The 26,174-nt window shown below is 38.9% G+C and overlaps 1 protein-coding gene across 1 annotated transcript in view; it reads right to left on the reverse strand.

The window, feature by feature from the left end:
* SH3GL3 (SH3 domain containing GRB2 like 3, endophilin A3) overlaps positions 1-25,068 on the reverse strand; it is a 54,021-nt gene extending 28,953 nt beyond the window's left edge. The window contains exon 1 of the mRNA XM_026856441.1: positions 24,961-25,068. Within this exon, the coding sequence (XP_026712242.1) occupies positions 24,961-25,005 (45 nt within the window). The 5' untranslated portion in view covers positions 25,006-25,068. The remainder of the gene's footprint in view (positions 1-24,960) is intronic.
* Between the last annotated feature and the right edge of the window lie 1,106 nt (positions 25,069-26,174).

Consider the following 26,174-nt stretch of genomic DNA (forward strand, 5'->3'; position numbering starts at 1 on the left):
CCCCCCCCCCCCCCTTTCTCAAACATAAATCTGTCAGAGCTCAGCTACAAAATGATGCTAAACTGGAATTAGCAAAACTGATGTCTTAACAATAAATATGACACATAAGATCACACCATTAAACCTGCTGATACATGCCAAAGGATACCCTTTTCCATGCAAGTCAGAAGGTACAAGGAATAACAAGTTTCCTCTTTGCCTCACAAATACAAGCAAGCGAGGGAAAACAAGAGTAAAACAACAAAATACAGGAAAGAGAGATACAAACAAAACAGTATTTGCAAAGTAACTCAGTGGCTCAGCAAACCGAGATGGAATGCTATTCCTATTAAATTGAATGTGCTTGTACTTCAAAAGAATAGAATTAATCAATCAACTGCTTTTATATGCATGCACATGCACGTATACACAGCCCCACACACCTCCCCATATTCCCCTAAGAACCCCAAGAGGTATTAGAGACCTGGATGCTTTTGAAAACCCCACCAAGTGCTTATCTAAATCTCTAGGCATGTAAATACTTCTTAAGAGTCTAGCCCAAGAGACTCATCAGAGAAGCACACAAGACTCAACACTGCCAAATTACAAGCTCTGTTTAATTTCAGATTCTAGTCATAAACAGCTGACAGCAGCTAAACTAACTACTACTACATTATTATTACTTAATGCCTTCTTTTCAAGCAATATTTTGTCCTTGTGTTTCTTCTAACACAGCACAGCAAAAGCTTCTCTTGTTTACATTCATAAATAATGACTGGATAGGTGGTGAGTATTTCCTTAAACAATCTTTGCATCCAGAGTGTAGAACCACCAGTACACCTTAGGACATACATACAGCTCATCAGGACATCTGTGTATAGTCTACAATTATCAAATAAGAAACACTTCAAAAATTATCAATATTTAAACTGCTGGTTGACTACAGAGTTACCTGTGCATGTCTGGACCCAACACTTAATTGCAAACTACCATGTACATATAGAGATCCATAGCACTGTGGCCCAATACATTTCAAATGGCATTAAAAATTATTCTGACAATCAGCAAATACTTTTCCACAATTTGAAAAATTACACAAAAAGTTGAATACTCTAGAAAGAAGGCAGACTTGCACAACAAAACTCAGATCAATGCCTCCTGGCTTGGAATCACTCTGCCAGTGCAAATGAAGAGATACACTTCTGAAAAGAAGCACTGCATGATTATTTGTAAAGCAATGACAATCCTACCTACCCAAAAGGCACGTGTAATAATATGAAGTTATAAACAGAATTCCTGTTTTCCACATCATTCTTTTTCTGCAATGGATTTAGTAATTTCACCCAGGAGTCCCCTAACCCCCCCCCTTCCTTTTTTATCTCTCAAATCCTAGTCCCTTGTGCTAGTAAAATCAGCTCAAGTTGCCACTTCCCTCACCTGTATTACTAGTGCCAGAGTTTGCAAGAATTAAGTTTTAAAGGAAACCACGACAGAAATTACTACTTTTGAAAGGGTAGCACACTTAATGCTTCATTAATAATTTCATCTGAAACCCTATTTAGAACATTAGCAATGTAAATTTACATATTTCATTTGTGAACCTGTGGGAATTTAGATCTACTTTCAGCAGGGGTTTGCTGCAAAACACAGTTCTGATACTGGGAAAGAGGTGCAGGAATGAAACACGTTCCTGGCAAGAAGAGACGTAGCAGTTCAGTGTATTCCCTCTGCAGCCGCTGCCAGCTGGGTTCCCAGAGCCAGAGTGACAATTAAAAGCTTGCTGAAGTTCTTGGTGCAAGGCTGAAGTATAAACACTGCTTGCCTTCCTAGGAAAGAAACAGCAAAATTGATGCTTCTCCATACCAGCAAGGTTAAATCAATGCCACAACTTCAAATACCAGGGACAAAGTCTGGTCTTTGTGGAGTATCATCGTCTTCACGAAACTGAGAAATAAAGGAGTTTGGCTCAGTGTTCTAACTGAAACAAGAATCGGGGAAGGGGAAAGCAAGAAAATCACTTTACCGCTGGACAACTATTGCATTACATCCAGTCTGTGCCAGGGGCAGTCAGGTCTATTAAGGCACTAAACTCCTGCGTCAGGTCTTCCTGGCAGTCCTATTGCTTACCTCACATTACAGTGCAGAAGTGCAGAGCTATCACTTTCTCCCATCTCTTGAGTATTTTACTAAGATTTGGAAATTTTTCTCTCTCACAGAAACATTAAGCAGCCACACATCCCGAAACATGTTTCCTCCCCATGCACTAATCGCTGGTGCCTCTGCGCTTCAGTTCAGTTGGTTCAATTTAGTCTCTTTTCACTACCACTGCTTCTACTTAGTCTGTTTTTCTCTCAGTTGCCTCATGCCTCCTTATCATTTATCTCTCTTTGCCTTATGTTTCTTTCTATTTTCTTCTGACACACTTCTCTCCATCTATGCTGTTTGTAAGACCCTGCTCAAAACCTGAGCAAATCACACACACATATAAGATTAAAAAAAAAAAGAAAAAAAGGAAAGGAAAAAAAAGAGCAGCAGTATTTGAGCTGGCAGTCTCCAGCAGCTGCCAGCAAATAGCTCAGAGCTCCTCGGAGTGAAAAAAGGGGCAATTTCTTCCATTTGCTTCCAAACTTCCCTCTTAATTTTCTTCCATGAATAGTTCTTCAAATAGGTAGTTTCATGAAACAGATTCCAGGATATTGTGGTTTCAGATTTAAATCCATCTAGAGTCTGTTACATTGATGCTAAAGCACCCCTCACACTCAAAATATTAAGACTGCTGAACCATGGAAATTTCAAAAGAAAAAAGATTTTTCTACTAAAGTCAGTGGGACAGGGATGGAATAAAGAAGCAGTGGGATGAAATATAAATGCTGGCTCTGATCACAGCAAGGCATTTGGGCTTATTACCATCCATTTATCATCTCCATCTTCCATTGTGCAAAAATAAAATTATCAGCATAGCTAAGGCCAAGCTACCAATCACAGCACTCAAGCAATACACCCTGCTACACAACTTGAGGCTTCAGATGTCAGATAAAAGCAGTTCTCCGGTGTGCAAGTCTAGATGTGAGGTAGAGTACTTCATTGCAGCTTCAGACCAAGACTCAAAAACCAAGCCTAAATAAACAAAGCTGGTTTTCCTCTGAAATGAAGAAAGTCTACTCACTGCCTCCACATAGGGTCTATGTCTTTGTACAGTTTATATTTTCCATCAACCTTCCAAAACCAACTAAATATTAAAGTGCAGCAAGGTATGGTTTTATTTTTTTCTAACTGGTTCCATTTTGTTTCGGGGTGCACAGTGATTCACAGTGAACTGAAACCAAACCAAGTATTGTTCAGCTACAGGAGTCTATAAGCAAAACAGATCAATTACTGTTTCTAAACTTCTTTTAAATTTCCTCTTTCTGGATCATCTTCCTACACAGTGTATTGCCACTGTAAATCTAGCAATATCAATTCCTGTGGCTGCACACAGGCCACAGTCAGTAGCACTAATGGAGGTGATAAAGGAAATGCAGGCAGGGAAGTGCCTTGCTGTTATGCTCTCACTATTATACGGTTTCTAATATTTCCTAATTGTATCTTATTTGCGACAGCCGATTGCCCGTTGTCCATTTCTTCCTTAGAGATACACTCAAGTTTAGTCAGACAAACACCTTTGTAACTTGTGTAATTCTGCACATTCTACAGCAACATTTTTGCCATAGAAAATATTGCTCTTAGTATCATTTCCCTGAGATACTGTAACTAGAGCTGAACTGAACTAACTCTTCAGAACCTATTATTACAGACCATGTGGATACCAGTTCACATCTGCACACACATACGCATGGGAATGAAAGATAAGTCCTGGACAGGCTAGTCATTTGTCAGGTGGTGAAAATAGTAATTTAACTATTGTCTCAACTAGTCTGGAGAGAAGGGCTCGATTCCATTTAAAAGAAAAGTAACAGCCAAAGGAAGTGTCATTATTTAAATTATTTTATATGGGTTTTTCCTATTATTAGGGAATGATCTCCTAAAGAGATTTTAAAGTGCAATAGGGAGTAGACAGGAAAAGAAGTTTTTTCTTCAAATGTGTTTATTTTCTGCATTTGACAGCACCTTCAAGTAGTCCAACAGTTTTCCCACAAGCATGATGCAAATGTTCCATTGCTAACCTGAATATAAACAGAGAGTTTATGGTCTGCTTTCTTTTTTAAGTTACAATGAATGTACATAAATCAAAGAAACCTGAGAAATTTGTAATAGAGAGATTTTTTTTTTAATACCTTGTTTATATTTATGTGTAGTGACACAAACCAAACTGATTTAGTTTGCATACTTCATTGCATTTAAGTCTATTTATAATGTGAATTCACCCTGTTTGAGTTAGTCAACTCAAGTTCAAAAAGCAGAGAAGATAAAGTAACTTTGCTTTTATCTCTAAGCTCTCTCCCACCTTGGAAATTAATATAGATTGATATAGCCTTGTCAAACTGAAATAAAGGCACCCACTGACATAACGCCACGTCCATTAGACAGGTTAGACATTTGTTTGACAATTTGTAAATTGTGTATTTACACAAAACACTGGTTTCATCTCAAGATTTAGTCACACACTGAGAGCCTGATATGCTCTGCATTGAGGAATAAAGTTTCTTTACCATTTAAAGACAAACTGATTGCTCATGAAAGGAAAGCCTATTGGCAGGACATCACCAAGCTTCTCATCTAGATAATTCTCTGAATGGGTGACTCAGAGTTGTTCCAGACGCATTTGTGTTCCCTCCGGCCTTGTCACCAGTATATCCTGGTCCAATGAAACAATTCATAATTAAACCACTTAAAAGATCAAATTTACCAGAAAAAGGTCTAATCATGATGTTGTTTCAATGTTAAGCCCAACTCAGAGGGACAAAGAACTGTCCAGCTATGGTTTCATTTTGCTGAAAAAAGGTCAAGAAAAACAAAATACTCCCACAGCTACAAGAAGTGGCTTGACAAATTGTTCAGAGAATTTATACTTAAGGCAGGAAATGAAACATTTTAGAATGACTAGTTACTTTGTGCATCTACAGATGATGATAATTCATCCAGCCTTCCATTCTAAATACTCTCTCACAAGCCAAGCCCCTACCCACACACACCCCCCCACCCCACCCGCCAGATCCCTTTTTTTCCCCCTGCTAGTCTCTGTTTTCTGTTCCCAACAAGAGCTGCATACACTTTGGCTCCTTTCAGTGCTCTGCTCCGCAGTCATTTATTGATACACTCTCATGTTCTTTTATCGAAGTACAAGACTGGCTTATCCTGATCATTTCTACAGTCTCTATCTCAAGGTTGAAAGAATGAAGAGTCCTAGGACAGAAATACTGTAGCGAACATGCTGGAGAAGATTATGTACTTGATGTTATTTTGAGAAACAGATAATGCTGAAAGGAGATGGGGGGAAAAAAGCTATAAAGAGATGCAACTACCTTGGCTTTCAAGAAGAGTTGCAAAAAACCTTTGCTTGAAAAGTTACTTTCTATCAGCTTTACTTTCTATCACAAAGATATGCACTGTTTATGACTCTCCATTTCATTAAATTTGACCTTCTGCCTTTAAATTGTAAAAGCACTTTCACACAGATGCATGGACACTTGAACTTAAGAACACTACAGATAAGTGTCACCAGTTTTATTAACTGTGAACAGCTACTTCCCAAATGGCTTACCAAGTACCACAATGCCAGGTTCAGAAAATGCTATACACCGTGAGTTCTAAATCATCTGCAAGAGTGAAGGTCTCTGATTAGAAGTCTGTCACTGAGACAAAATGTCATCGGTGTGTATTAAATCCTTCAACTTTTAAATGGGACTTGAGTCTCCTCCTGCTTTCAGATCTGTCAGCAGCAAAACACTTTTTGGTTTAAGCTCTGGGTGAGAGCCTGCAGCTCTACAAGGTAAGATTACTAGACAAACACACAAGCTAGAAGCATACTGAATGTTTAATGTTATTCTAGCAGGAAATGTTTAAAGGAATGTATTCCACCATTACTAAACCTAAAAGGCTAAGTCCTTTCTCTTATAATGCATACAGTACTTGTTTAAGATAATTTTCTTTACTAAGATTCTTTGACAGAAAAGATTAAGCAATCAGTAACCATACGTAGATAATTTTGGCAAGACCCTCAACTATAGTTGTAAAAGTGCCGGCTTTTATTTCTTTCCCATAACAAATAGCAGCTTTCTCGGCTTCCTAATTACACGCATTCTTTATTCTTTTTAACCACTAGTACAGAGCTTAAACACTAGCCACTGAATAACATGAAAAGAAATCTGTGTTGTACATTTCAAGGAAAAAAAAGAGCAGCTGTCACAAAGCAGAAGCTTGATTCCAGCCACAGAGAGCTAGCAAAACATCTCAACTGCTGAGAGACCTGGTGTTTGCTATTCCAAGCCATTCTGGCCAAAGGAGTTGAACTCCAATAATTCAACAATTCAAATACAGTTCTTCCCCCACTGCTCCCCTACAGCCTCTCACAAATGAGACCACTCAATGATTAATGGAGCTGGTTATTAACTCACCCTGACAACCTGCTCTAGTAGTACCATTTTCCTGAAGGTGGACCTTTGAGTCCTAAAACTAGCTGAACTTGGGCATAGCCACTGCTTCTAGTGCTACAATTCTGAGACACACTGTCATCTGAAGTCTTTTTTTTTGGACGTGGTGATCCACCACCTCAAATGCTTTAAACCTGAAATCCGTATCAGACTTGACATCCTTCCCAGGTGCCTAGATAGACTTTCTCAGTGCACCCCCCTAACACTGCAGCTTTCACATTAGCTGTTCCACCACACCAGTGGGATGAAAACACAGAAGACGCAGGCTTCACTTCAGACGCGTTTCTAAACCACAGTGCTTTTAATTCTTAATGCCTTTGGCAGCTACTGAACTTTGGAGGCAGCAAAACCACTGGAAGTACATTCCAGAAAACAAGTCCATCCCACTGCAAACTCATAGTTTTTCAAGATTTCTACATGCCTCCTACTCCTCCTTGCCAACAAATCCAACTTACTTGTGGCAAAATCCACAGACCCCCTTCAGAGAGCAAAATCCTATTCCTAAATAAAGCCTTCATCTCCATGCCACTGTACAAATCACAAAGCTCCAGTAACAATCACTCATACTTTATGCAAACTTGTTCCAGATCTCTGCACAGAATGGTTTCAGACTGCCCTTTGATGACTTCTAGCTATGGTCCTTCCACGCAGCACTAAATGACCTTTCCTACTCATTCCAACTGTCCCAACAGAACATAAGCAATTGTTCTGGACAAGCCCAAACAAATACAGCTCTGAGGGCAGTATTTCTACATATTGCAAAGTAGCCATTCCAGGCTGAGAAGCATACCTTGTCTTCAATCACATCTAAAAAGAGCAGTGAAAAAGAACAGTAAGATACCAAACCCATAGAAAATGGAGGCAAATGATACAAATAAAACAGATCACTAGTGTGAGATGGTGTATACACCAATACTCAGCATGGTGTCTATGAGCTTAAATTAAATGCATACAGATATTGAAGAAAAACAGTCTCATGGACAAAGGACATTCTTGTCCATATATGAATAAAGTTCAAGACTCTGGACTCTATAATGTGATTTTGCATTTCTACAGAGTGTGACTCACTTTGCACCAGGCAGTGACACGTCACAGTATTACTAAGCATTTTAGTCAAACTTGTCTGGCTAAAGCTATTCTTTAGCACATGCACTGTACAACAAAACTACTTTGTATTGTAAAACCTTGAGCACTTCCCTGACAAACCTCCACTGTTTCCCGAAAAACTCAACAATGATGCCTACACATGCATTTATAAATTAGTAAATTGAAAGTAATCATTATTGTACACATGAAGATATTTTCCTTTCGAGATAAGAATTCAAATGTAATAAACTAAATCTAAATTTCAGATGCAGACACATGATTTGCTCTGCAAGCCTACTTAAAAGACTATGTTATAGAGTATGAGACCCAAAATTGTCCACTTTTCAGGAGATACAAGTGCTTTTAATGAGGAAACCCAACTACACTGAAGCCTCTGACAAAAATTCAATCAAATTCATTGATGTGAGATTTCATGTTGCCAAGAACAATGACATACCTGAAGCCATAAAGATCCACAAAGACAGAATCACTCTTTTACTTCAGTATTTCATTTGGCAAATCTAAAATACTGATCCCTATTCTGTTTAAAATTTTGCTGTTTGTGTAAGTCAGCATATTCTAAAAACAGAAGTGTAAAGCCAACGAAGGGCCACCAAAAAGAAAAAATCTGTAGTTAATATTCTTTCTCACTTTTCCAGTTTCACTGACTCATCGCTCAATTCCAAATTTCTGTTAAAGAAAACATTCGGAATGTCTTTGAAAAGTAAAATTTGGGGATTTTTTTTTTTCCAAACTATGATCTGTTTGGCACTTGCTTATCCAGGCAGAATAGACTGAGCCAGCATGGGCATGAGCACTGCAGACGAGGGGTGGCAGTGGCTGCATTACACAGAGGCAGGCCTTCTGCAGGGTGATAAAGGACAAGCATCAAGACTCAGCGGTGGGTACGTACCCTGCCAGAACCATTTCCTGTCTCTGTTCAAGCATCTTGTTTCAGGTATAACAACCAGGTAATATTTCATCCCCTTTCCTCTGCATGGAGAGGAGCTAGAGCTGTGAATGACAAGTTAGACGCAGAGTGAGTTCCACTGGCTGTTATCACATTAACACTTCTTCCTCCCTCCACAAGCTCCCGGTGCAAAAATTTACTTGGCAGCAATACAATCCTAATTTGGCCTTAAAACAATCCCTCTTTCTAAAGCTGTTCTCTGTGCTTGTAAGGAAGGTGTGGGGTTTTGCTAACATACTCATATATGCCCACTGCAAAGATAAGAAAGGGTGATTATGCTTGTAAACATAGCCCCTAAAATTAGAGATTTAAATAACCCCCTTTACACGCTTCCTTTTCAAGTAATATGAGGGCCTTTCGTATTATCTTCTTTCTTACTCCAGCTGCCATGTTATTTAAGATGTTTCTACATTACATGTTTCTCATAACTGAATTTAAAGATTGCTTTTACAGGTGCTAACAAGTAATTGTCAAAGTAGATCCTTACAACATTCTGTTGCGTCCAAAGAATATTGAAAGAACATGAGAAGTTATACCACCTCTATTTTTTACTGGGTAGCTTGTCTCTTGCTACCTCTAAAACACCCTTTTACAACTTTACCCTAACTTGTATCTCTGTTCTACATCATGTGTCACACTAGTCCTTACTCTAATTGAGCACAACTTCCTTCCCCTGATACTCATCACAGTTGAAATAAAGTCACTCTTTCCTCCACTCCCACCTGACTCCTTCAACAGCCTTCTCAGTTTTTCACTGAAGTCAGACTGAAGACTCTCAGATCTCATTGTGTAAGCCCTATCACTCAAAGGATTTGCAGGTTACATGGCCTGAGGTGCTGCTTTCACCAGGAACATTACTTTTACTTTTACTTCTACATCCAGGTTGACCACCATTTCACTTAAACCATTCATTTGCCCTGTTTGGACTACAGGCTTGCTGGAATATGGATAGACTTTTTTGTCTCTGTTGTTTCTCCTCACATGATCATCATCATAATCATGCCAGTCACCACTAAACCCAGGTGGAACTGGTAGCAGAGATCTCTCGTTGGCTAATCATTCAGAACATCAGTGAGATACAAATCTCTTACAAAGAATAGGTTATTCTATTGTGAATGTGAACAATACATCCTACTTTTCATTAAGATATTTTTCCAGAGCCGCTTAGCCTTCTCTAAATCCTCTTCATCCCTGTCGAGACATTCCCACCACTTCCCTTGCACTGGTATTAGCTCTCATGCGACTACACCATGGGCTGTTTCAGCGAGTTAATCCACCTGAAAGCTGATCACACAGTTGAGCTAGGTGAATTTTCAGATGGATAAGCTGCCTCTATCAATTTAGTATGTGATCACACAAGCACTCAGAACCAACTCAAGGAAGTGGGCAGGACCTTACTCTGAGGGTAGAGGGAGGCTACGACAGCCTAGATTTAGGGTGAGACAAACTGCCATGCAACTGCATCCTCAGTCTGATGGCATCCAGCTGTTAAAGCCTATTCCATAAACACAGCACTTGCATTTGCAGTGGAAAGGTATGCGTACAAAAACCAATGTGAGGTAGTCTGACTTCTTAAATGACCTCTCTCTCTCTGTCCTAAACTAAGCTAGCTTTACATTACCTTGTCCATTCAATACCTCTTTATTTCTATCCTCCACATGACATCTAGCAATTGTCACTCAGCCTAGTGAAAATCTATGCTTTGCCTTATTCTAGAAAATGTTGGCATATTGTCAGTCATAGTTCTGGAAGAGTGCACTACTCTGATTCATAGCTTCTAAGAGGAATCTATTGCACTTTACATTCCCAGAACGCTATCTGACCAGTTCCAGCACAAGGCTCTGGGATTAACCCCAGAAAATAGATCCTTCACTCTTTTCTCAGCTTAACCTACCTTAGCTAATTCAGGAAAGATGGCACCCACTGGCGTGCACGAAAGCTAACATTAAATACATCACTGATTATAGCACAGGCCTGAACTCAGGAGAGTCTAGCCAGCTTTCAACACATGAACAGCCCCAGAGCCACCCATGCAAATACCTCAGGGCTTCATGGAATCACAGCCCAGTGTATTACCCTATAGCTGAGTCCATATGAAGTCTGACTTGATTAGAGTTACAGAATAATCAACCACAACATTTATCTTTTAAAGTAACATATGCTAGTGTTGTGGGGTTTTTTTTTTATCATTTGAAACAAAAATTAAATTCTGGTTCTTCAAATAAGAGAGATCAATCAACACAAATCATGGCTTGCATGTGCAGAATAGGCAATTGAAATCCTTAAAATGTTTAAATAATTTGTTCTTCTTGAAAACACTTAACTGCACTGCATAATTCATGACTACCCAGTTTGCCACCTACATTTTCCGTGACCAGAGATTTCTGCTTACTAGACAGTTTTATTGAAAACCCATTTAAATAAAGATCAGCTGTGGTCTAAAACTATAGTTCAATTTTTATTATTTATTTTTTTTTTTAAGGCTGAGTATATCGGCCCTCCTTCACAGGACCCAAGCACCTAGCACCTCTTCCTGACTTTTTGCCTTAAGTACATCCTCAATGCCCACATGAAGGACTGAAACAATCACTTATGTCAGAAAGCCCTGTCAAAGTAAGGGCTAGGGAAAAGTCAGCGGGTTTTACTCAGTTTTTGGGCTAACCTAATTCTGATTTCTATAAAGTCTGAACATACTTACATAATCTTCACTGAAGTCAGACCTAACTCATTATACATTCAACACCACAAGCAGCAAATTTGAGTCTTAGAAATTACCTTGCAAATACTTTTAAGCACCAGTAGAGACCAACCACAGGAGAAATAATATAGACAAAACGTGGGTGCTTTTAATAGTGATTTACAGCTTTAAGCTCAAAGCTAATCTGTTTGGGTTAAATGCTCTTAAATTTGTCTAAACTCAAGAGCTGCTAACACTAAAAGATATGCTCTGAAGAGCTAGGAGCACCAGTTTTAGTTTTTAAAAGTTAGTAGACAGCTATGTATTTCTGTAAAGTAAAAATTTCCTTGGTAGTGCCATAGTTTAAAATGACAATTTTAGCAAATCCATTATCAGTAAAATATGCAGTCAAGATCATCTACTACAGAGCCCCAAGTGAGCTGTACAGACGAAGCAAAACAAGAAAAGTTGTATATAGCCAGATACACTTACAGTCCAAATCATTACTTCTGGTTGATTTGGTTTAGAAATAACTTCTCCCCAGATCAGCATACTGCTGCTCATGACCACTTCAGCACAATGTTTATCAACAAGTCTACCTTGCATGCATAGAAAGTGACAAATAATCTTTGATTATTGCTCTTTCAGAAACTACTTTCCATCAAGCAGTAATTCTTACAGAATTCCATTCCAACATAATCAAGTTAGAGATTTGTCCTTCAATGTTATTAGACTATTGCTTCCATTTTTTAGCATTTACACTAGCCTTGTGGATTTTATTAAGTCACTATAAAATGGATTGACAACTCCTTCTCTTACCCTTACATATTGCTGCACATTATTTTGATTCAAGATGCATCATTCCTACTTTTTTGAGCAGTCACTCCTGCAGATGTCACTGCTTTTAGTACATTGTGAAACACCCACATTCTTCCACTACAGGCTCAGCCCTGTTACTTGCTACTCGAGGCAATCCACCTGTTCCTGCTCTACATGGACTGTGCACTTTCACTCCAAATCAGCAAAACTTTCTGTCTCCTGAGAGGATTCCTCTTTGGTTTTGGGGGGTTTTTTTAAGCCATTTTAGTTGAGTTTTCACAACCCTTTAAGTTCTCATTCAGCACTAGAGCCCTGTGAAGTAACATGCTTGCTGTTCCTGGGACCACTACAAATGCAACTGGGTTTTTAATGGTGTTACAGTCTTATTATTCAAATATTTTGAAAAATCCAACAATGTGCTTCCCAGCAGCTCTGTAGCACTGCTGATTTTGCGGGGATTCATGTAAGGCCCTTAGCAATAACACCCATTGCAAAAACAAAAGGACTTGAGATATCTTACTCTCTTTGCTAATGCAACCTGTGCTCATCAGGAATTGCAAAACCTAAATGGAACAGACAAGTCTCAAACACTGTTGGGTATCTGAAAGTTTTTAACACTCCATGCTGCTTTCACTCACTTAATAGAAAATTAAAAACTCCAAGTATCACAGTGGAAAAAAAAAAAAATTTCATCACTGTGTTCACTGTGACTAATCTGGAGAGGAAGTCACTATACATTTTTGCCTTATTTTCATAACTCCATTTCAAAACATACTAGTGGTTTTAGGCTGCAACATGTTGTTACACAGAACACCACAAACTAAAATGCAGCTGTGGCTCACAGGACTTCCCAGTCACTCTTGTAAGACACGAATCTCCACAAGGCACAACTCTTTCCAGTAGTAACAGCAGCACTGCAGAAATGCACTGCTAACTTCATCCATGGGGGCAGAAAATAACTTCCCTCAGCACACACAGAGAATTGTCTGTATTTCATTGTTATCAAACTTTATCAAATTCAAAGCTGGAAAAATTTTCCAAGCATAATTTACTCACAGAAAACAGACCTCTGCAGAAATACCCAAGGAGCTCATTTGCACTAGTGCAAACGAGGCCAAAGGGCACCAACCTCCTCTATAGTGGCACATGGCTTTGAAGCAAGAAATCCCTAGAGAAAAGGCCATACATCCATCAGTAGCAAAACAAGCCATGTCCCATGAAACAGGAACCTTGAACCACAGCTGATGAGATCACTGAAGGGCAAATCTCAATCATCAAACTCACCTGCAATGAAAATATGTCATTCTTGCATTTCTGATACAAACAAAGCAGTAGACATAGCCCTTTAAATCTTAACCAAAGCAGTAGACATAGCCCTTTAAATCTTAACCGGACGTATATGATAATTAAGAATATACATACAGAAATGTGTTCTTCGTCATTAGTAATACAACTGTAAATTGCATAGTATACAGAATCAGAGTTTTCAAAATTTCAAATCACTGCTTGAAAAAGTACATACAAAAAACCCCAAGACTGGCTACTTTTTAAGATGTGCCATCAGAATGATATGCATAAATTAAAGCCCTGACTGACAGGAGTTCCAACAATGCCTGCAGTACCTAATTAATTTTACAGTTACTTTCTCAATTATGGAAATAACAGAATTGGGTTTGATTTTTTTTTTTTTTTAATAACATTTGAACACTATTTTGAGTAATCTTCGTCAATCTTCATAACTGCATTAAACACACAGAAAGACGTAAACTTCCAGAAATATTAGAAGAGGAAAAGAACTACAGACAGGCTTTTGCACAGCAGTATTTTCTGAGTAGTAACTACAACTGGCATACCAACACTTGTAATTTTTGAACATGTAAGTCACTTGAATTTAGAAAATAAGTGGCAAGTTGACAACAACTGGTTTCCCTTTTGCACCAGTCTAGAACAGTAATTTTGACCAGACCATGTATTTATTTCAGTCACCTGCTAGAATAATAATATGCATTACTAGAATTAGTGTCAAGGCTTCATATATGCCAAAGTGCTGATGAAAAGACAGCCCATTTGGTGTATTCTACATGTTCCAAGGGATGAACAAAACATGAAATTTACTCAGTCTCACATGCATTGGCAACAACAGATCATCTGCTGAAGGAATAATTTAGATGATATACTACAAAAAGTAATTAACAAGGCAAGCAATTACTATTTTGGATCATAAAATGAGTAATGTTCCAGAAGAATGCATACAATCTTCGTGAATAAGCTTCTTTCACCTGAAACTAGGCTTTACAAAAACTATCATTTTTCCACTTTTCTATAATTTTGAATAAAATACCACAGAAATTAAAAAGACTTGGCAAGATGAGTTTGTGAAGTTTCACAACAAAATAATTTCCTCGTTTTCATAACAAATGGATTTTTGATATAATCCAAAAAAAAGCAATACCCGGAAGCATTACTACTTTTGTGCAAGAGCAGCTATATTTACGTGCATCTTTGCCCCTTGTATAAACGAACTGTTTGTTCATCAGATAAGACTGAGCTGTACTAGTCTTCTGGCTGCTTCCCAAATGTGCTGATAGACAAAGAAGTGCTAAATGCAATGTTACAAATCTGTTATGCAAGCTATCAATAGCACAAGACTCCTCCGTCTGAACTTGTTCTTTCTTCTTTGCAGCAGGGTGCAATCCCACACTGAAAGGCTTCATTTCTACAAACCCTCGTTAATCTGACTAGAACTCTGAAGTACAACAATAAATTATGAAAAAGCTCTAAAGATTGTTTCCACAAAGGTAATGTCAAAAAAGCAACATAAGCAGCTATGAACGTTATCTGATAAAGAAACCGTGTAATTCAGCTTAGACCTCTGACGGAGAGCCAGTGACCCAGGCCAGCACTGCCCAGAGCAGAATTCTCAGTTCTTCTATAAGAAATGTTTGCTCAGATGTGTAAGTCTGAAAACTGAAAGGCAGATTTCTTGCCTTCTAAGAACATCTTGCAAATGTATTTTGGACAGAGGCTATCCATGAGGAGTTTTTCCTATCTAAAGGTTTAAAGATGGTGGGGGAGAAAATAGAAGTTATATATAAATGTACACACACACTCTATTTTTACACATAATAATGGAAGTACTGTAAAAAAATGTAAAGAATACCTTAAAAGTATGTTTAAAAAAGGAAAATACTTTGTAGAAATCATGCGAGATCCATTTTGCTGATATAAAAGGCTACACTCCCTGTATGAGGGAATCACAAAAAAATACAGGTGAAAATATAGTTAGAGTTCCTGTGTAATTAAAATAGTTTTACCTAATGGTAGGGAAACAAAGAAATCTGTCCAAGAGAGCATATTAAATGGCAGCATGAAGTTGAGATAACTGATTTCTAAAGAGAAATTATGTGTGTAATGGCAAATGGAACAGAGAAAACAAAGGGTCAGAGACTGGAACAAAACAAAACAAAAGCTCACACAAATCAGTGACAAGAAGAGTAACTTTCTTCACAGTATATTCATACAGGTACCTAAGTCAATTTATCATCATTTATCATCAGTCTTCCCCACACAATTAAACATCCTCCCCAGTCTGCGTCACAGAACAGGTTTGCAAACTGCACTCCCAATTTCTTGAAGAACCAGGCACAGAAGTTCCTGATGCAAACACTAGTAGCCAAACTGTTTCCTCTTGCTTCTTACAGGTGTACAAACGAGTTCTTCATCTTATCTGTCAGTACTGCACATACCCACAGGTGCAACCATCCACCACACTCCAGCATCAACCATTTACAAGTCTGGCAGTTGAGCAGGTTGGGGTTTACCAGTGCCTTCAGCCCTCTGCAAGTAGTGCTGCTGTACCTGGCCCACTAGCAACAAATGAAAGCAGTAACCAAGTGTACAGTTTGAGGAGAACCTACAGAGCATAACTACCGATGAAAGTATCCACTGAAGACATCCTTACCTTGGAGTCATTTCTGCAATCTATTTCTTCAAACATGAAGGTATTTCTGCAAGTAACTCCCTGCCTGTCTAAGCTTACTATTCACCTGTGCTTGTGTGTGCCTCCTTCCTACTTTCACTACAGAAGTCTTCCTTCCCGTTAAATTAAAATATTGTAACAAACAGCACAAACAGGTTTAACAGTACAAGGAAGGGAAAGTTCCACTGACGAACAATGTCAATGGTCATGGAGAGCTGCAGAACAGACCAGGAAAGTGAAGTTTTGCTCGCCCTCCCCACCACTCGGTAAAAGCAAACGAAAAACAAACAGGAAAGACCCACCTCCAACACAAAGTCATTTTAGGTGGTTACTACAACTTACCAAAAAAAAACAGATAGGGAGTATTTGGATGCAAAAGTCATAAAACAATGAAGTTAATCTTAAGGGTAAGTTATCAGTTGCTATGTTCCAGTGCCTCCAGGCATGCAAGGAGCTTACACCAGAAGCAAAACTCAATATGACATCTTTAAAAAATCTTATTTTCTTTGGAAGGAATTTCTAGACAGAAGACTGGAACCACTCGTTCCGAATTGATGAAAAATTTTAGTCTTTGATAAATAATTTACTTTAACTGGGCTTCTTCCCCTGCCACCATGCACACATCTACTGTGACCCAGATGCCAAGCTGACAGGTGCTACATTCTCTGCGTGAAAGAGAAAGCGTTCCCAAGATTGTGGCATTCCCTGACCAAGCAGATAGCACGAGCACCAAATTTCACTTTCTAGATCTCTCAACAGGACTGTGAAAGGGAAGTTCATAATTCCGAATCAAAACAATTACTTTCTGACCTCAAATTCCATATCTGATTTATGGAACTAAGTAAATTTTTTTCCCCCACTTATTCTCCACTGGGGAGATATAACTGTCTGAAAATCCTAGCTTCTAAAACATTGCTTGCCTGTTACAGAGGGATATTAGTAAAAATATGTGAAAATGTGAATCAGTAGAATTACACCACATCATACAGAAGTTTTAATCCAAACTCATAACTACATTTTATATTTACCTATACAACTTATGTAAAATAAAAAAGAATTAAAAAAAAAAACCAAACCACAACAACACAGTGAATGTGACGGTTCTTCTACACACCTATTCAAACCCCCTCAGAGTTTGAAAGCAGAATTTCAAACTTCTATAGTCTAGAAACACATCATCTACTTTCAGATCTGCCACTGACCAGCTCCTTAACCTTGAAGTCACATCACCTTCAGTACCTTATTTATTTTTGCATCTGTAAAGAATGGGAACAGTGAGACCTATCTGTATGTGCAAAGCATTCACAAGGGAATAAAGGGGCTGCTACTACCTAGGACCATTTATACTTGGTTTTAATATTTTAATTTTTTTGTTTGCTTGGTAAAAAAAAAATTTAAAATACTTTCCCCACTTTTTTCACCTTAGACCTGTAACCTGACTGCACAAGAACAGAAACATTGCCAATCATAGAAAAGGGAAATTTTAGAACCCCTTGATGTCCTTTGAGTCCTGGATTCTTATAATTATATTCAGTTCCTAACCAGGCTAATTTCACTGCAGTCGTTTTGGTTCATTAAACACAGGTACAGTATCAAAAATGTAATTTAATTAGGGTAGCACAGAAACAGAATCAATTCTCATCAGAGGCTCGGCATTGTCCTTTGAACAGAAAGCATGTAAGGCCAAGTTATTTTTGTTTCACATACACAGCTGCTGCTATATGAGATGTTGTAGGACATTAACTGGTATATTCTCCCATCAACACACGTAACTCTTAGTAACTTTAATAACAGAAACACGTACACAGCGATAGGACACTAGGGCTCTAGAAAATAGAGTTCAAGGTGTAATCTAACCTTTGATTAGCCCTTTTCTAACTAGACTTGTTAAAAGCATTGTTAAAACCTGCCTCATCAACTCTTAACTAGTCATAGAAACTCCAGCAGTGGCTTCCCTTCCTAAAGTTTGGAGTTTATAAGGTTCTTACAGAAGGTATGAAGAATGGGACACATTTCGTAACTTGAATTACACACGTGCTTAAAGAAAAGTGTTGGCGTTTCGATGGCACAACAGGAAAAATGTTATATTAAGCCCACTTTTATTCCTCAGCAATAATTTGTTCTGGAACTGCAGGTATATTGTGCCACTGAATATATACAACTTTCTTATCTTAATAGTAAGCAAGCTCTGGACAGAGGTTTTATAGGCCAGATTCTGCTCCCAGTTACACAGTTAGTTAGGCTGCACACTCCTATAGACCCTTCATTGAGTCATCCCAGATTTCTATCAGTATAACTAAGCAGAATTTGTCTTCCTATATGTATATTATAAAGTCTGTTCCAAATTCTGTATAGGAATGCAACTTCTTGGTAGAAATGTATCTGTTCAAAATATTTAAGCAACTTCAAGTAAGAATTAGCAAATGATGCTAAAGAAAATCTTAATGCAATGCTGTTGCTGTGCTTCACTTGTCTGTTTTGCAGCACTGCAGGATTCTCAAGAGACTGCACTGCAATATATTACCCAGCATGTGCCGCAATGACTCAGACAACAGCATGAGTTAAGGATGGAGTGCCAGCTCTCACTCGAACTTTCAGGATGCCTGTGCAAAACTCTTCAGCAAAGCCAAGAATCTATAAAAGGAGACACGTTCAAGGAGAAAGTTCAGCTTCCATTTCATTATGCTATACTATTTTCTATTGCAATGCCATTCAGACTTTTACATATACCAATATTCTATGTGTAAAATATAATTAACCTCCTTCCAAACTATAGCTGCACCTCTGCTAAATTCACAATTTACAGCACTATGATTCATCTATTGCAAGCTTTGAGAGGTGCATTGGTAAAGGTTGCAGAGGCATAGGATTGCTGTCTTCTGGTAATTTGTATGCTGACTGAAGCACTCCAAGTTTCTCTTTCCTACAGCTACACCTGACTGGCAGGCTACTTAGCAGGTGATAAATACAATTGTAAATATAACTGTAAACATAAATTGTAAGAGCTAGTTTCCCCCTCCTCCTAACTCCATCAGAGACATTTTTTAAGATTGAAAATCACCTTCATGCCACAAGGAACTGTCTTCCTATTTCCTACCTATTAGCCCAGTACTTCGGCCACAGGAGGCAAGCTCCAGCGTAAGCAGGGTGGGCTGCACAACCAAAAGTCAGCCACGTAAGGCTAATTCACTTGCTTTTGAGTTACTATTTATTGCCAGAGGAAGAGGGGTGAAGTGCAGATTACTGACCCCTTACTGCACACACCCTCTTCCACCACCAAATCCATCCTGATCTTGGCCACAGAACCATATTTCCCTCCCTTTTATTAATAAATCATTTGAAAGAAAGTGCAAAATGAAGAGTTCTCCTTTTGTAAGCAGTTTTCCCACAAAAAAATAAAACAAAACAAAAAAAAAATAATCCCACCCCACACCCAAACACTCCATGAACTAACAAGTCTTCAAAGATTCACACAAACCCTCAGCTTCTCCCCACATAGTCCAAGGAATTTAAGATGAACGGTGTATAATCTACATTATAGTTTTGGAATTACAGGATTGTATAATAAGAGTATCCAGCCATGACACAAATAAAGACAAATGATACTGTCTAATTAGATATCTACATATACACAGAGGCTAGAGGAATTTTAATAAATTCTAATGTCCTTCTTACCACTGTCCTGCCCCACAATTCTGTAAGATTTGCAAATAAGTACATCCAGTTATCTAATAAAGACTAGGAACAGGATAGAAGTGCTCTCTCTAAGGTCTTGGATTCATCATGCCCAATTCAGGTTGCATGTGAAAGGACAGTATCTCTAACAGACTATATGATAACAGCTTATAGTCCTAAGAAAGAAATACACCTGCACATAGCCAATAAATAGTTTCTTTTCATGTCTCACTGGCAAGGTTCAGGGGTTTTTTTGTCTCTTCCTCAGTTTACCAAAGTACTTCCTTTGCTAGAAAGCACTTGTGTAAATAGTTTCTGTGTATTAACTTGGTGCCAACATGGACTTTAAGATAGGCTTAAACATTATGACTAGGCTAGTATCATTCATCTACAACATAACAGAAAAGAAAAATAGTCAGAAGAACAAAAAAAACCCCACCACAACAAAACCCAATCACAAGAGTTTATTCTGTCTGGGGAACAAGAAGGTCTTGATTCTGATCTGGTCTTCATTCCAACAGACTGGACCAAAATGCCATATAAGTCAATGGAGTAAAAGAAGAAATCTGGGAGAGATGCAGGAGCATCCCTTCAACTGAAGGTGACAGCCAAAAGTTTTTTTTTTTTTTAAATTTAAAATAGAAAAAGGCCTTTAAAAGCATTGCTAAAAAAAGATAAATGCCATTCAGGATATGTAAGAGACGAAAGCACAGAGCATACACTTTATTACACTAGGTTAAATCACTTTCAGAAGGCAGAAAAGTTGTAACAGACTTTGGTTGTTTTGGTTAGAAAACACCCTGCTCACCCTTAGGCTGTCTCTATAGACAATAGAGCCAGCTGCTGATTCACACTCTTGGAGCCTCTCTTTCTTCACTGACAATAGGAGAAGGTTGAAGAAACTAGGCTGCATAGGCTAACAATAACTGCTGATGCCTATATTACAAATAAAATATTCACAATAACTGGCAGTCATGTGTTTCCTCAAAGTATTACTTTCTACTATCACTGAAAAGCTAAGCCTAAGAAAAACACTATGAATAAGCTGCAGATGAGACTGCTGCCATACACAGACTTCAGCTACTATTAATTAAAAAAAGACACAAAACGTGAATTAAAGGTCAACAGCAGATTTCCTGTGCCAGCATCATGATGGAGCTTTCAAAACACCCTAAGGGAGGGAGGTTCTCAGCTCACTAGCCTCCAACTACTTTGAAAAATCACACATCTTTACACGGAGATAGTAGCCTGGCTGCCGTTTTAAAGCACAGCAGAAATTATAATAGCATCTGCTGCCTATTAAGGCTTTCTTATTCACTCTCTACACTTACTGCTTTTCTAAACAGAAACGCCACTCTAAAAATACTCCCAGTATGCATCAGAAGATGCAGTCCTCCCACCACCTGGGTTATCCCACATGCACAACCACCATGAGAACAAGGCCTACAAAACCAGTAGGCAGAGATACACCCACCTACATCAAAAGGTTTCAAACTGAAAACAGGAAAACAGATATGTCAGAGGCTGAAAGTGACAGGAGACAAACTTCCATCGCGAACAGAACTCCCCAAAGGTTAATTTTTAAAAAAAAAAAATCTATTTGAAAATATATTATAAAATAGAAAGAAAGCTGAATTCTATGAGACTTGCACATAAGTTAATCAGCTCTGAGAAACAGCCTGCCCTCACTTCAGCCAGGGAGAGGTGGTAAGAGGAGTTCTGCTTGGTATTTCATTAGTCAAATGAGTTATACTCAAGGGATCATCACTGATAATAAATGGACAGAACGGAAGCGATCCTCCTTCTAGTCCACTTGAGTGTTTCAATTTAAACTTATAACCCAAATAAGAAGCATAGTAAAGAAAATTCTAGTGTACCTGGAAGCTATTATCTGTTACATAACAGATACATAACCTTCGGGTTATATATAAGTTTTGGGTCTATCAGTTCTGGGACACCAGAGGAAGCAATTATTAGGATACAGATTATGGAGCAGAATTGCAAGTTTATATATTGGAATATATAGAAAAACACTTAAAATGCCACTCACTCTGGGGTGCAGACTTCATACTACAGTAATTCCAACAGATGCTCATAACCCAATAGTTGTCTTCTGAATCTCACTACCAGATACTTAGGTGAAAACCTATATACATGTGCTATTTTCAGTGGCAAAAAAAATTACAGTTGAGTAAAAAATTCTAGGAGAAAACCATCGAGAACGCTTATTGTGAATTGATGGATTACAGAGACACGGTGACTTTTTACACCACCAACCAAGTCTGTAATAGCGTGTCACGCCTGATTTTGGTGAGGGCTTTAGTAACCATAAGAAGTTAACTGCTGACCTTTTATAAAGCAAACACTTATTTACTTAACTGTAACTTTAGATAAACTAAGTGACATGCACCAGACAAACATCCCAGAAACCTCAACTGCATGTATAAATTTGTAAGTATTGTTTGTTTTTTTTTCCTGGACCCTCTAAACAGAATTAAACACACACAAAGGTGATCACAGCTAGTTAACACAGAAGTTGTACATAAAGACATACAGAGGAGGCAGGCTTTTTACAAAAACAAAACCAAAATGCATTTCTTTTGCAAAAAACAGTTCTGCAACAGTTAAGTGCTTCAGCTAGAATATACAGTTATAGATTAACTCCATTAATTTTGTCTTAATCTGTCTATAACTATATATCTATATTACTCTGTATTTCAGTTGGAACTGTGCTTTATTTCAGTTGAATAAAGTCTATTCTAGCGTGGAAATAGTATATTTTGAAAATACATGGATCTTGTCAGTTCTCTGATATTTATTCACATTTCTGAAAGAATTGTTAAATACAGACTGTCTTAACCCACTTGCTTCACGCTTCAAATTTTTTGTCTTTAGTTTCTGTCAGGCTTCAAATATTATTCTTATTCCTTAATCACATGTCCTGGCACAAGTCTCATTCCCTTCAGTATTCCTCAATGTCCTCTGGGAAATTTGCCAGGTTTTGTCATCCGCCCCCATTCTCCTTTGGGAACACTAAAGGAATCAATTTTATTCTTTCCCCAAGCAATGCCCATCTCTGCTGTTAACAGCTACCCTTGGCATCTCTCATCCATTCAGTACACAAAGGTATAAGTCTCCTTAAATAATCCTACAATACTTAGAGATGTTCCGTTGAGAAACACCTCTTTCATGCTCTGCATTTGCTTGTTTTACCATTTTGTTAAAGATTTTAGCTAAGAGATGGAGTGCCAATATTTCCATTTCGCATGCTCCACTTCATTTTTTTTTTAAGTTTCAACAGCTGTTTAGTTTGTACCTTTATACGTATGGGTGTGACTACGTCAGAGATAAATATATCAGTTATTTAAACCTGGATGCTTTGGTCAACTATATATACACCATTTTTTCTATTATTTTTTCCACTACTACTTTGCCAAACATCTTATCTGAATTCTTCCAGAATGAGCTCTCAAGAGGTGTCTTGTGTTTCCTCAAAACATCCAATTCCAATACCTTTCTCCTGCATGTTAATTTCCTACTAAACAGTATTTCTTCCCCTGAAGAGAGACTTTTTCAATCAACTACTTTAAATTCCTCACTCAGTCCTGCATTTGAAAATAAGTGGAAACTTTACCTTTGACCCACTCTGAGAAGAAGAATATTATTCCGAGTTATACATCACAATTCCTTACTGCCATGAATTCTGGAAGTCATACTACAACTTTTCAATAAACATACTAGCAACCTGGGCTAGTGGAAGGTGTTCCTGTCCACACAGGGGGGTTGGAACTAGATGATCTTTTAGGTCCCTTTCAACTCAAACCATTCTATGATTCTATGACTCTACAGTCAAATTAATAATACTATATTGTTCTTTTTTGCCATTACTACTACTTTTATCAGATCCCCTCCCTCATTTTTTTTCTTGTTTACCTGACATCTGGGCAGGATTAAGCAACTTGCACTGTTAGCAGTTGCTAGATGAGACAGCACTTGTTGTGGTTACCTCTCTAACTTCCTCAGATAAATACCTTCTGCTTCCTGAGTTAGAACTCACCATAGCAAAGGCTGTATCACTTACCAGCATAAGTCAGGTGCAAACCAAACCAAACCCTTTATAAATTGTCCTTGTATTTGTTTAACAGGGAAGTCCCCCATTTTCTCAAAGAAACAGTGAAAGTTAACTAAAAGATACAGATTTATGACATTATTTAGCATCTCTATATCCAAACAAAGCGCACATTCCGCATTTGGGCTGCTGACAAGTGAGATATGTGAAGGAGGACCTAGAAAGATGACAGCTAAGCACTCAACAAACCTTTTATTTTTCCCACTCTCAGCAAGACAAGAGCAGTTGTCCAATTTGACCGAACAGGCTACAGACACTAATTTCAATATTACCATTATCATTAATGAGAGCCGACAGAAATACAGATCTCCCAGGCTTGGAACAAGCAAGCAAAGCCACTGAGGCTTCCAAACACCTTCTGTGAGAAGAATCCCACTGCTGCTGCACCAACGCGGGGCTTCGGGTGGGCACTACTGTGCTATGTAATGCAACCGGTCCCCCTGCTCGGCAGAAAGGGGTTTGTCTCTTAGGAGAAATCAGACGGGTTAAGGAGAAGCGCATTATAAAAAAAGAGAACAGGAGAGAAAAGGGTCAGGAGAAGATGAAAGTTCACCCAGGAAAAGATAAACAGTGCAGCATCTAGAAATGGAGGGAAAACTCTAGAAACGTATGATACCCTCTATAGGACAAACGCACGGTAATGCCAGGTAGGATAACAGAGCAGCACTTTGTGGAAGCACACAATGAACTCTTTAGGAGAGAGCTAGTGCCCTCCAGCCTACAGCTTTAACGGGGGCCCCAGAGCACAAGTGCAAACCCGGCATTAAATAACAAACACTAATAACTAAAAGACCTGAAGCTCCAAGCAAAAGGCGGCACCGGGCGACCCTCTCTTGTAAGGATCCGCACAAGGGACTAAGCGGCAGAAATCAAAGGCAGGACCCAGAGGCAAAGCCGAGGGAAACCCTCCCCGGGCGCCAGCGAGCTGCGATGCCGCCACCTCGACGGGAGAAGGGCGAGGGATCCGCTGCGCCCTGCGGCGGGCGCAACCACCCATCAACACCAGAGCCCCCGCGGGCCCCGCCAGCGCTGCGGCGCCGGGAGCGGGCCCCTTACCTGGCTGGCTTTGTGGAACTGCTTCTTCAGCCCCGCCACCGACATGCTGCCGCCTCTGCCAGCCGCCGCAGGACGCCTGAGGGCGGCGGGACGCGGCGGGACACCTCGGGACGCTGTGTATCAGCAATGTGCTGATATAAATATAAATAGGAGTATGCCTACACTGGTAAAGTGCCTTCAGACTACACTTAGATTCTGGGGAAGACATGCTCTGAGATATGCTGCTCAATCCTGGCTCTAAAATCACTTGGGAGTTACAATTTGGCTGAAACTTCTGCACAGGCCTGGGAAGCAAGAGTAGAGATAACCTTTGCTGGCTGCAGCTGGGCTCTGTGTTACTCACTGTCATGCTTACTGCATTTTTATCGGGTTGGGAGTGACAGGCATTTCCAGAGTATGTTAATAGTTACTTCTTTATACCAGCAAAGAGGACAATGGCAGAAAGTACAAAAACTGTAATTGTCATTTATAAACGGGGAGAAAGGAATCGCTGTCCCACCTGTCAGAAGCAATTATATACCACTATGAAACAAAGTGCAAAGACAAACATATCCATGAGTTAGGGAACTCCCACTGGCTATTATTTGACAGAGGACTCTGTACAGGAGAGTCAGAAGAGACTAAGGAGAAAGGAAAGAGGATAGCAGCAGTCAACATTTGCTCTGGAAGACAAACTGTAAGGTAAAGTCCTTCCAGGTTTTTAGCCTGAGTAATGTTTGAAAGAGGTCTGCAGTTGCCATGCTACATGGTGCCACCTGTGTCCAGGGAAAAAGCATTTCAGCCTCCTTATAAGTAAACATGATTCTACCACAGGCACCTGATTTCAGCACTAATTTCTCCTCCAAATTGAAACAGGCAGCAAGATGTTAACTGTCCAGGACGAACTGGGTATGGCTTAAATTGGTGATGCATTTGTAGAGATCTCGAGAAAATAAGGCCTAAACTAAGAAATTGGAGTTCCATAAAAGGTATTAAAGCAACCTCTTAGTGTACCTTGGAATAAGGGAGAGAAGGTGGCTTTGGCTAATCTTTGTCTTTAAGAAAAGTTGGACCAGAAGCAGAGAAGGAAGGAGTTTCAAATAAGTCACTGTGGAGGAGAATCAATGGATTATGAAGTCACTGTAGCTGTTAGTTGTAAAATTAGATTAGATAACTTGAGTAAGGCCTTATGTCTACAACCTCCTTTTTTCTTTTTTTTATCCTGTCTGTACCCC

Source organism: Athene cunicularia (assembly GCF_003259725.1).
Source record: "Athene cunicularia isolate RWA chromosome 10 unlocalized genomic scaffold, athCun1 chr10_part1, whole genome shotgun sequence".
Lineage (NCBI taxonomy): Eukaryota > Metazoa > Chordata > Aves > Strigiformes > Strigidae > Athene > Athene cunicularia.